At 36.9% G+C, this 13,483-nt stretch overlaps 1 protein-coding gene across 1 annotated transcript; it reads left to right on the top strand.

The window, feature by feature from the left end:
• The first annotated feature begins 5,872 nt into the window (after positions 1-5,872).
• LOC114683075 (histone deacetylase 1-like) lies at positions 5,873-7,784 on the top strand. The gene is made up of 2 exons (XM_037198815.1): positions 5,873-5,880; positions 6,935-7,784. Exons 1-2 carry the CDS (start codon positions 5,873-5,875, stop codon positions 7,782-7,784), a joined length of 858 nt encoding a protein of 285 aa, XP_037054710.1.
• The last annotated feature ends 5,699 nt before the right edge of the window (positions 7,785-13,483 follow it).

Genomic DNA, 13,483 nt, shown 5'->3' with positions numbered 1-13,483 from the left:
ACAGTCTAATTGTGAGAGAAAAGACCAATCATTTTCTGGATGAAAGTTATAACTTCAGACCATAATGATGATTAGAATGACTCCAGAAATTTGTGTCAGTTCCATACCTTTTACACACTACTTGAACAAATGAACTGGGTGTAGATATATAGCCAGCATAGTCACATCTGTGTTAAAGGTAAATGTTAAAATGCATATTTATGCCCACTTGGCAATAAAAGTGACCTAATTTCTAATAGCAAGAATATCAAATTCTGAAGATTAATTTCAATAAGAACAGAAGATTTGATGCTTTACAAGAATAAGTACAATGAGGAAAACTCTTCAGATTCAAAAACATTATGAAGGATGACTTTTGGTATTATCAATATACTGGCTAGATCTTTATATACTGTGACTAAAGTATAGGATACTAGCATGCATAAAGTCTTCAATAGTTAATATATTGCCCTCATTTGATTAAAGAAATCCTGTCTGAGATTTTGTAAGCCTGGTGACTTTTTAATTTTCATGTACATGGCATTTTTTATGAATATGGTATCACTAAAGTAGGCATCAATGGCAATGTATCTAAAACATTTTCTATAAAGCTGTGACCTTTTGTATTTGAGGTAATATCTGAATATTTTTCCTTGTGTTCATAAAACACAGAGAAAAAGTTAAATGGTGTAATCTGAAATGTAAAAGTATGCTTGGTAAAGTTGTTCAAACCTGGATATTTATTCAGGGATTCACCAGTTAGATAGAGCTGCTTAAGGAAAATTGAGCAACTACAAGGTTCTGGATTAGTTTCTTTAAATAGCTAACCAATTAGTAAGGTCCACAGAACAGATCAACTGTGTTCAAGAAGAGTACTGAGATAAGTCATCAAGATTCCCTGAGGGGTTATTTTATGATGCGTGGGTTATTCAGAGATCATTTACTATCTTGCTTGTGAGTGAAACATCAGTTCTCAGGATGTCAAGATGCTGTGTCCATGCCTTTAGAGGATAGGCTCAGATGTTCTCTTCTATACTGTTTTTTTTTTTTCTAAATTTTTTAAGAAGATTGAATACATCTGATTTAAGCACTCTTTACTCATGTTTTCTTTTCAACTACAAAAGATTGTGACATGAGAAATAGAAATGCTATACATATATGAACATATATTTTGTCTGCCTTGATTTATCCTAGCATCTACAGAAGTCAGGCATTCGGGTACTGAACTTAATAGAAAGTCTGAAATGATAATATAAAGCAGTTTCTTTCCTTCAATAAAATAGCAAATCATCTTACTTTTTAGCAAATCCTACTGATAAATGAACCAAGTTCACATACTCTGTTTTTCCAGTTACTGTCATAAACATCTCTAGAATTGCCTCTTTCTTCTATATGGAAGGAACTTTATGAGGCAAATCTGAAAGACATGACCTTTATTTTCAAGGATCAAACAGTAAAAAAAAACAGCAAAAAAACAACTGAGAAGTACATAGACATAAATCATTAATGCCATAGCAAAATGCAGGTATAATATCATAATTAACCATGTCTCCTTCTTCTTTAGAAAATATGGACAACTTTTCTGAAGAGACTGATCATCAAAATAAATCTTTATCTTATTTAAGCAAGGAAATATAACTTATTTTTTAAATTCCAGATATAGCTGTGGGTTCAGGCCTATAATCTCAACTACTCAGGAGACTGATTCAGGAGAATCATATATGCTTTTATGAGTTATTTATTTTTATTTATATTTATTGGTATAAGTGTTTTGCCTGTATGTGTGCATTCTATGTGGGTGCCTGGTACCCTCAGAGATCAGAATAGATCATCTGATCTACTGAAACTGGATATAAAGACATTTGTGACCCACCATGTTGATGCTGGGAACTGATGAAGTTCAATTTCATCCTGTCTCATAAAAATAAGATGAAACAGCTTTAAAAAAAAAGAAAAATGAACTAGGGATATAACTTGATGGTAGAGGGCTTGCTTTCATTAGGCTCTAGTCTAAGTTCAAACCCCGTGCAAGAAAACAAAGCAAAGTGAAACAGCAAATATGCTGGTTCTCATAATGCCCCATGTAGGCCCTCAGTTAGTAGAACAGTTTGGGAAGGATTATGAGATATACCTGTGTTGGAGGAGGTGTGTCACTCGGGTCAGCTTTGATGTTTCAAAAGACTCAAGCCTTTCCCAGTGCCTTTTCTTTCTGCCTCTTGCTTGCTTGAGTTGTGAACTCTAATCCTGATATTTCTGTTGTAATGCCTCTGCTCTGTTGTGCTGTGGGGAAGTTTTTCTGTATGCTGTCAATATGTTGCTCCCATTGGTTAATAAATAAAGCTGCTTTGACCTATGGTTAGGCAGGATAAGAGCCAGGCAGGAAATCTACACAGAGAGACAGGGAGAAGAAGAGTAGAGTCAGGGTAGAGACCATCCAGCCTCCCAAAGATAGCAGTCCAGTAACAACACCATGCCCATATGGCAAAATATGGATGAATAGAAATGGGTTTATTTAAGATGTAAGAGTTAGTTAGCTATAAGCCTGAACCATAGACCACACAGTTTGTAATTAATATTAAGCCCCTGAATGACTATTTTAAAAGTGGCTGCAAGACTCTGGGACTGGGGCTGACAGAGAAAAGTGTTAGACTACATTTGGTGCCCACCATCAGGCATTGATCCACATAGACCTGAAAAAGTTTTAAAAAGATTCTATTTTTTTTTTGTATCTGTTGAGATTTGCTTTGTGACTGAGTATGCAGTCAATTTTAGAGAAGATTCCATGAAGTGCTGAGAAGAAGGTATGTTCTTTTTTGTTAGGGTGGAATATTCTGTAGATATCAATTAAGTCCATTTGCATTATAACATCTGTTAGGTCCCTTAATTTTCTGTTAAGTTTTGAGCTGGCAGATCTGTCCAGTGGTGACTTGAGGCAGGGGAAAGTGTTTGTGTAACATGAATCTTAAAAGGTCTTATTAAAAACAAACCTGGAGCCAGGTATTGGGGTGAATGCTGAAAGATCAGAGAAGTAGAACAATCCACAGCTAACCTCACTTTCACAATTTCTCTGTTGATATTGTTTCCTTAAACTGGAAGCCTCTGAGTCCTCTCCTGATCTCAGCTCAACTGCTGCTAAAAGTCTAAAAGCTTAACAAAGCCTCTAGTTCCTGGTCTTCACACCTTATATACCTTTCTGCTTCCTGCCGTCACTTCCTGGGATTAAAGGCATGTGTCTTTCCCAAGAAAGACATGAGATCTCAAGTGCTAGGATTAAAGGTGTATGTCACCATCCCTGGCTATTTCCAGTGTGGCCTTGAACTCACAGAGATCTGAATGGATCTCTGCCTCTGGAATCCTAGGATTAAAGGCTTATGCTACCACTGCCTAACCTCTAGGTTTAATATAGTGGCTGTTCTGTTCTCTGACCCCCAGTAAAGTTTATTGGGGTGTATAATGTATCAACCACAGGCTTGGACTTGCCTCTACTGGATATGTCTCCCCATGGGAAGCCTTGCTTTCTTGTGGGGGGGGAGTGTGGGGTGGGTTCAGGGGAGGCTGTGGGGCAGGAGGAGGGAAGAGGGGCATCTTTGATTGGTGTGTAAAATGAATGAAAAATTTTTCTTAACCAAAAAAAAAAATAAAACCCTAAAAAATTCTAGAAATATGAAATAAAATAAAAACCTGCTACACACACATACACACACACACACACACACACACACACACACAAATCTAAAAGCATAGAAGATTTCAAATGCACAGAAAGGAAACCACACTGGGTTTCCTAGTTTCACAGTCTCATGCCATCAGCATCACAGAGACGGGTGTCCTGACAGCTGCCTATGAGATGGAGCTGGATGCCAGCTGTCATGAGCTAAGCAGCAAGCTCCTGAAGTCTCTCTCATAGAATACAGTACAGAGAGCATTCTCCCAGTTGCTGCCTGCAGGCTTGAGATCACAGCCACAGGCTTAAAAACACAGCTCCATGCTACTTAATACTGCTTTCCAGAATCAGGGAGGTAAGCATGACTTGTTGGTACTTGTGCCATGTTGGAAAGCCTGAGTGGGGAGGAGCCAGTAACCAAAGCCGTGCTTTTGTCCTAGGTGCACAGATTAACAAACTCTCCTGGTCATAAAAGGATTACAGATACATGATAAATCTAGATTCAGATGGGGAAAGAAAAAACCTCTAAATGGGTTACAATGTATTTAGAAATACATGTAGTCTTGGGAAAGAAAAAAAAATGAAGTCCTTAAACAGTAAAAAAAAAAAAAAGCCACATAAAGATGGAAAATACACAGAGACCTGGATAGTGTATATCATTGTATTGTCTTTGAGATTTTTTTTCAACTTCAGAGAGACATTTGATTGTAGGGGCTGCTAAGTTAAACAAAGATATATATTTTAAAGGTAGCTTGACTTCAAAATGTGGGTTTAAAGATATGTTGCTTTGGAAAAGAGGTTCTGCTTTTGTTTCCACAGAAGATAAACTTTGGATTGCCTTCAGGCTAATATGGGTTGATCAACCAAGACCCCCTGAAAGGTCTCCAATGACATCTGTGGCCCAAATGGTCTAATATCCAAAACAGATTGAAGGCAACTAGCTAAGATGATGCAGCCTCACAGACTACTACAGCCAATATTTAACCATAATTCTACATTTTCTCAGGATCCCCATAAGATAACCAGTGCCCCCAATCAGCAGGGAGTAGTATAGAAAACTACACCCAAATTCCCAAAATATTGTTTATAAATGTTTGTTTTACATTAAAAGGTTGGTTACAAATTGTTATTGTTCATAGTCAATGTCTTTCTAAAAGAGAAAAGGGGCATATGATATAGAGATGATGAAAAAGAGGTAGATTATTCAATCAAATTTAATCCAAAAAACAACTGTTAATCTCAAAATACTTTACATTGGAATGGATCTTGGTTTACAAATACAAATTTAAGGTCAATTTTGTTAATACAAATTTAAGGTCAATTTTGTTATACTGTGTGTATGTTTCTACTTTTGTTTAAGGTATTGTGTTTATGCAGCTCAATGAAAAATATAGTATATAATAAAAAAAACACAAAATAATAATCACCTAAAATAGTCAAACTTATAGTCATGTTAGTTGGGTTTTTTAGATACGCAGAAATATATTTCAGTTAGGTAATCTTTGAACACTTCAAAGATCTACAGAATACAGCACTTAAACTGTTTTAAGAACTTAGACTTTTCTGGACAGTGAGACATGTCTGTTCCTGGCAGCACCAATTACTTCAAAGAGGATGATGGACATTGAAGAAACTCATTATGGAGTTTGCTTACAATGTGGAAAAAGGCTAGCCATTTGGGCAAGAAACTGTTCTTGCCTGAAGTGCTTGACAATATGTTGTATAAACTGGACATGCAGGATCCATAGGAAGACCACTTAATTTTGCCAAAACTGTAAGTTTTCTCCAGTCCTGCCAGGCTCCATAGTCCCATGGCTGCTTATAAAGTAATCATTCAGAGGCTTACATTAATTACCAATTGTGTGGCCTATGGCAGGTTTCTTGCTAGCTAGCTCTTATAACTTATCCCATTTCTAATAATTTATAAGTTGACACCTGGCTGTGGCATTACTGGTCTGTTGACATCGTGCTATTCCTTAGGAGGCGGCTGGCATCTCTTCTGCCTCTCTTTCTTCTTTCTTGCCTATCTGCTTAGATTTCCCGCCTACTTGTAAGCTTCCTTACCATAGGCCAATGCAGCTTTATTTTTCAACCAATCAGAGCAACACATATTCACAACATACAGAAAGACATCCCACAAAACCTCCCCTTTTCTGTCTAATCATAGACAATATAGTTTGTAAATAATATAAGCCTCTGTGTTTTTACTTGGGGCCAAGTAACTGCAAGATGCAGATGTGAGAGATTTGTCCCAACTGTTGGGCCAGGCAGAACAAGAGAAACCTGACTACAATGGTTCCTAGACTTGGTGGCAAGAGTTTCCATGTAAAACCTGATAGTACTTAAGAAGAGATTATAAACGTAGCTAAGTGAACTTCATATTTCATGTTGCTCATGGCAGGCCGAGGTACAGTGACATGTCCTCTGGCCATGGTGGGTTCACTGTGTGTGGGCTTGAGCTACAGCATGGTGGATTCCCACCAAGGTACACAGATTCCCTCCAAGCTGTACAGCATACTGTGTGGTGGATTTAGCTTTTAGTCATACAGAAAAAAATAAAAGTTTATGGGCCAGCTGTACTCTACTTGGTGATAGCATGGACCCCAGACTTAGCAGGGCAAGTGTGACTCTCCTGGATATCTCCATCATGTTGGGAAGCTGAAGTGGGTGAGGTCAGCAGGCAAGGCTTCCAATTTTTGTCTTAGCCATGCAATTTAACAGTTTAAAATCGGGTCAGAGATGGATTATAGATTCACAATAAGACAGATTCAGATGGAATAATACTCTAAACAGTTTACAGTGTGTGTAAAAATGTATGTAGGCCTGGAAGAGAGAGCAAAAGGAATATATACAGTTATATAAAGAAATAGATAGTTTTAAAAAAGTCTTTAAAGAGACAGTAAAAGTAATATAAGAAATAAGCCACATGAAGATGGAAATCATACACAGAGTCTGAATTATATTGTCTTTGGGATTTTTAACTAGAGAGACATTTGATTGTAAAGGCTACTAAGTGAAACCAATATGTATATTTTAAAGGTATCTTGACTTCAAAATTTGTGTCTAAGGATACATTGCTTTGAAAAAGAGGTTCTGCTTTTGTTTCCACAGAAGATGAGAACCTGTGGATTGTTTCCAGGCTAATATGATTTGATCAGCCAAGACCCCCTGAAAGGTCTCTGATGACACCATGGCCCAGGTGATCCAACATCCAAAATCAGTTTCAAAGCAATAGACGGAGACAATCCATCCTCACAGACTACAGCCAAGATATAACTATAATTTTCTCAGGATCCCTAAAAGATTACCAGTGGATATCTATCATCCTCACAAAGCTAATGCTGAGGAGATGACCAAGTACCACAGTGATGACTACATTAAGTTCTTGCATTCCATTTGCCCAGATAACATGTCTGAGTATAGCAAGCAGATACAGAGATTCACTGTTGGTGAGGACTGTCCAGTGTTTGATGGCTTGTTTGAGTTCTGCCAGCTGTTTACTGGTGGCTCTGTGGCAAGTGCTGTGAAACTGAATAAGCAGCAGATGAACATCGCTGTGAACTGGGCTGGGGGTCTGCATCATGCAAAGAAGTCTGAAGCATCTGATTTCTGTTATATCAATGATATCATCTTGGCCATGCTGGAACTGTTAAAGTATTACCAGAGGGTGCTGTATATTGACATTGATATTCACCATGGCGATGGTGTGGAAAAGGCCTTCTATACCACAGACCAGGTCATGACTGTGTCCTTTGATAAGTATGGAGAGTACTTCCCAGGAACTGGGGACCTATGGGATATTGGGGCTGGCAAAGGCAAGTACTATGCTGTTAACTACCCCCTCCGAGATGGGACCGATGATGAGTCCTATGAAGCCATTTTCAAGCCAGTCATGTCCAAAGTAATAAAGATGTTCCAGCCCAGTGCAGTGATCTTACAGTGTGGCTCAGATTCCCTATCTGAAGATAGGTTAGGTTGCTTCAATCTGATCATCAAAGGGCATGCCAAGTGCATGGAGTTTGTTAAGAGTTTCAACTTGCCTATGCTAATGCTGGGAGGAGGTGGATATTCCATCCATAATGTTACTCGGTGTTGGACTTACGAAACAGCTGTGGCCCTGGACACAGAGATCCCTAAATGATACTGATACTCAAGCCACATCAGCCCTTCTAATACTAGACTAGACTCAGCGTGTTCTGAGAAATACTAATCAAGAAATTATAACAAAAGACTTGACAACATCCATGCCCCGACCGTTCTAGATTCATGGAAAGAACTAATCCAGGAACAGAATGAAAAGAAAAAGATCTAGAAGAGAAAAAAGAAGTCACGAAGAGGAGAAAACCAAGGAGGAGAAGCCAGAAGTCAAAGGGATCAAAGAAGAGGTCAAGTTAGCCTGAGCAAGATCTGCAACTGTGGCCTCTCCAAGTTCCTCACTTCTCCCCAGTCTCTCAGATTTTATATTTTCTATTCCTCTGTGTATTTATATAAAATATATTAAATATAATGTCCCCAGGGACCAGAGCCCAGGGCAGTGGTGCTGGGGGAATTCTTCCCAAAGACACCTTGCCCATCCTGCTCAGGTCTTAGTTTTGAACCACGTAGGGTCTGAGTGGAAAAAAAAAAAAACAACCAGAATATTATATATATATATATATATATATATATATATATATATATATATATATATATATTTCAATTAGGCAGGTAATCTTCAAATACTTCAAAGACCTACAGAATACTTCATTTAAAATGTTTTAAATTCAGACTTTATGGACAGTGATACACATCTGCTCCTAGCAACACCAATTTCCTTCAAAGAAGATGATGGGCATCAAAGAAACTCCATATGGAGTTTGCTTTCCTTATGGCAAAGTTAGCCATTTAGGCTAGAAACTGTTCTTGCCTGGACTGCTTAATAAAATATTATATCAACTGGATATGCAGGACCCATTGAAAAATGAGCACTAAATTTTGCAAAAAAGAAGGTATGATGGTCGTTCAGGTTCCTGATTTTCATAGAAGACTGCCAGATATTGTGTAGGACACAGGGAGAAGCAACTGACAGACTTTAGGCCTATAGGCTAAAGATGGAAGCCCAATGTTGCAGAGAAACTTTGGGTGACTGTCCAGACAGACAGCTGTGTCTGTCATTCTAGATTTTTGGCAGTTGCTTATAATGCACTTCCTGTTTACTTATATCCTTCTGGGGTCTTTGATGGAGTTGAGGACTGCATAGTTATAATTTTCCTTAGTTATGATAAAAGATAAATTAGATATAAAACTTTAGACTCACAAATATAGGATAGAAGATAAAATATTTTCTTTAATTTTGCCAAATTCAAATAGACTAGATATTATAACTGTAATTCTTGCTTGATAACTGTTTTGTTATGTGTAATTTTACTATGTTAAATTTAAAACCTTTTTTGATTGGACAGTAAAGGAAAAATGCTGTGGAATAATGCTCTTGTAGACTGGTTTAATAGAATGCTGGTTTGCCAGTAGCCAGGCAGGAAGTATAGGTGGGGTAAGCAGACTAGGAGAATGCCTGGAAGAGGAAGAATGGAGTGAGGAGTCACCAGCCAGACACAGAGGAAGCAAGATAACAAGGCAGAACTGAGAAAAGGCCATGTGGCTAAACATAGATAAGAATTATAGGTTAATTTAAATGAAGAGATAGTCAATAAGCCTGAGCTAATGGCTGAGCAGTTATAATTAATATAAACCTCAGAGTGATTATTTTATAAGTGGCATGCTGGACTGCAGGGACAGGGTGGGACCAGGGAAACCTGACTACATGAGATCGTCCTTCAGGTTCCTGCTTCATAGAAGAAACTGCCAGACATTCTACAAGACACTGAGAAAAATGACTGACAAATTTTGACAATAGGTGAGACAGTCCTTCAATTTCCTGCTTCACTAAAAAGTCTTCCAGAGACTCTAGGCCCATAGGCTGAAGATGATGCAATATTCGAGAATTTGGTGACTGTCAGGCAGTCAATGTCTCTTCATTTTGAGTTTTGTTGCTTAAATGCACTTCAGTTTACTTTAATTTATATTTTGATCTTTGATGAATTGAAATAGATATTTTTTATTTTTTTTTTATATTGAATTAGATTTGAAACTTTAAACTCACAAATATAGGATATATGATAGAATATTTTCTTAAATTTTGCCAAATACAAACAGACTAGATATTGTAACTGTAATTCTTGCTTGAAAACTGTTTTGTTAAGTGTAATTTTACTAGTTAAAATTAAAATCTTCCTTTTTGATTAGACAGAAAAGGAGAAGTGCTGTGTTATGGTCTTACTGTACACTGAGGATATGTGTGGCTACCATTGTTTAATACATAAATCTTCCTTGGCCTATGATATGTCAGGAGAGGATCCAGGTAAAAAATCCAAGCAGAGAGATAGGGAGAAGAAGGGTAGAGTCAGGGCAGAGGCCATCTAGCTGCCTAAGGAGCAACATGCCAGCAGACTGATAATGCCATGGCCATGTGGCAATACATAGATTAATAGAAATGGGTTAATTTAAGTGTAAGAGCTAGTGAGTAATAAGCCTGAGTCATAGGTCAAACAGTTTTTAATTAATATTAAACCTCTGAATTATTATCTTATAAGCTGCTGTGGTATAGAGCGGGACAGAGCAAAACATTCATTTACAGTGCTGTCATGGACTCAGCCTCTGAAACAGTAAGCCAAATTAAACATTTCCTTTTATAAATTTTCTTTGTCATGGTGTTTTGTCAGAGTAATAGAAAGATAACAAATACACGGAATAAAATATCTCAAGGCCTCCAAGGAATGAGTGACTGAATTCTGAAATTAAAATGCTACCAGGATTTTTGTGTTTTGCTTCTAATCTCTATTTCTGAAAAATTGCCTTTTGTGTCTCTCTTTCACATCTTTTACTCTGTATCAATTTTATTGTTCAAAAAGCTATCAATATTTTAGCATTTTCAGAGTATGATATGACTGATAACATGTTACAGTTCTAGATTCACTAGAGATTGCTTTCTGGAAAAGTAAATCTGATTGACCCAACTGTGGAGGCCTGCAAAGTTTTCCTAGTGAGATCTGAGCTTATTTTACCCAGCAGGGATGCATTAAAGGATTTCTTGACCATGTGTGTGGTTACAAGGTGATTGAAAAGGGTCTGCACTTCACTGTGTTAGGGGGAGGTCTTTTGCTCTGCCCCTTGGCATTCCTATAAAATGCCTTTAGAAGAGACAGAAGGGCCTGGTGAATAATGATATAGGCCCTCCTGAGGCTATCCTATGTTTTTATCTCTTTCTCTTCACTCTATCCTTCTAACAAATATCTGTTAGCCCTCACTCCTCAAGAGTACCCTATCATAAAATGTGGGAGCCAATCTCCCAGCGGGATCCCACACCCAACTTGGGTCACTGTTGACTGCTAATACCATATACTCTGACAAGGAATCAGAATCCTGTTTCAAAAATATGCTTGGCATATTACAAATCCCTTGTAATTTTAAGAATTCATTTATCTTGAATATGTACAAAATTGCTTTAGTTCAATATAACTAAGACTTAAGCATGAAAACATTTTATTAAATCCTATGATGGTAGAATTGGCAGAATCATTGCCTTCACCAAAGAGAATTTCAGAGTAACTTATCTGTTTCAGTAAGAACAAAGCATTAGCCTGTCTATGGTACACATGGAATTCAAATATACCAACTTATTACCAGGTGACTGACTTACAACCTGACAAATTATTCAGCATTGATTTCTGCTATAACAGAATTGACACCTAGAATTGGTCATGGTCAAATTGGCTTTGGTGAGTGACAATCTATGTTTCTGAACCCATTTGTGGTACTCATTACTGTTTTTGTACCTTCAGTCCTCAAACTCATTCAAAATTCTTATTATTCATGAGCTTGCTAAGTAATAACAGAAATACCTGGGGAAAAATTCTCAATGATAGTCACAAAACACATCATCTTGTTCAATTAATTATTTACATCCTCTTCTGCAAAGAGTATACTCTTGGGTGACAATACAAATATCTTCTTCCACATCTTTCTCATCATTGTTCTCCTCCTCTTCTCTTCCCCTTTCTCCTCCTACTTCTTGTTTTATAGAAACATCTATCCACACAACTTTTGCAAAATTTTCCTTGTTTTTAATTTTCTAACTAATATATTACTTCTAGGCAAAATGCACATCTCTAAGCTGTGCCCATTAGTAGGTTTGCCTTGTAATGTCTTATAACTTTTTGTTAGTCTGTAAATTCAAAGAATTTTCTCTGTTATTTGATCAGTGCATCATCCTTCATTGAAATATTAATAATGGTAGAAGATAAATTGGAGCTGAGCCATAAGCAACTCTATTCTTTTATTTTTTAATTACTTTTATTAAAAATAGATTCTTCTCTCATACAATACATTCCAATCTCAGTTTCCCCCTTTCCACTCCTTCCAGTTTCTCCCACCCCCTTCTCCCTCAGATTGACTTCTTGTTTCCTCTTCAGAATAATTTAAAAAATTTTACTTATTTCAAATTTTACATAAATTTTATTACTACTTATTATGTACTTTTATTTATTTTAACATAGCAATGCAATTTTCTGTAAAATAATCATAATCAAGAGATATTGATAATTTTAATAAATATAGTCTCTAGATTATTTACTACCTACATTAATGAAAAAAGCTGTACCTGGACTCTGTCTTGTAGCTTCACATAGATATGAAAACACTATAATGTTATTCTAAAAGCATTTTGATAGATACCTATCTAAGAAAAATACAGACAAAAATGTTATCCTTTTATCAAAGTATGCAAAGAGATATTGTCTGGAGCATTCCTGAATATCCTTTTAAAATTATTTTATTTATTTATTTATTTGTTTGTTTGTTTATTTATTGATTTATTTTGGTTTTTCGAGACAGGGTCTCTCTGTGTAGCTTTGTGCTTTTCCTGGAACTCACTCTGTAGCCCAAGTTGGCCTTGAACTCACAGAGATGAGCCTACCACTGCCTCCTAAGTGCTGGGATTAAATGTGTGTGCCACCATCACCCAGCTATTTTATTTAATTTTTTAAAGACAATGTCTCTTATATTCCAGACTGGCCTCCAACTCACTATGTAGTGGAGATGGACATAAACTTATGATCCTCTGGTCATTACCTTCAAAGTGCTGGCATTTCAGGCATATGTCATCATGCTTAGTTTATGTGGTGCTAGAAATTTGACTTTGTTCATGATAGGAAAGCACCCTGTTAACAGAGATACATCTCCAGCTTCTGAATATCCTTTATACAAGGGGTGATGCAATTCCTTTGAAGTTTTTACTATGAGTTTAAGGACCAACCAGGTGTCCACACATTTCAATTTGAAGAGTAAAACCTCTTCAAAACAGTTTTTAATTTAGGACAAGCAGATCTAGCATAATTTGGGGAGTAGTGAGGAATGCAAATTCACGAACTTACCCTAGGATGACTGAGCCAGGATGTATGGGGTTGAGACAACATTTGTGCTTTTAAACAAGCCCTCTAGGGGATTCTAAAGTATGCTGGAGTTTAAAAGTCACTACTAGAACAGATGCCTCAGGCTTTTTGCTAAAATTGGGCACAATTAACATTTCCTACAATATGCCCCCTTTGAAAGTGTGCCATTTATTACCTTTACAAGTACCCATTGCTTTTGTTTACATATTCCTGAGTACCATCACTACTACCTCATATCATCCTGCCCTTGGCTCTACTGATCTTTTATTTGATAGAACACATCAAGTTCCTCAGTGTAGTAGAGATATCACATTAATTTCCACTAACTTGTTTGTCCTTTTATATGCAGCATTCT

The sequence above is a fragment of the Peromyscus leucopus genome, chromosome X (assembly GCF_004664715.2).
Source record: "Peromyscus leucopus breed LL Stock chromosome X, UCI_PerLeu_2.1, whole genome shotgun sequence".
Lineage (NCBI taxonomy): Eukaryota > Metazoa > Chordata > Mammalia > Rodentia > Cricetidae > Peromyscus > Peromyscus leucopus.
This window is presented reverse-complemented; position numbering and strand designations above follow the sequence as displayed.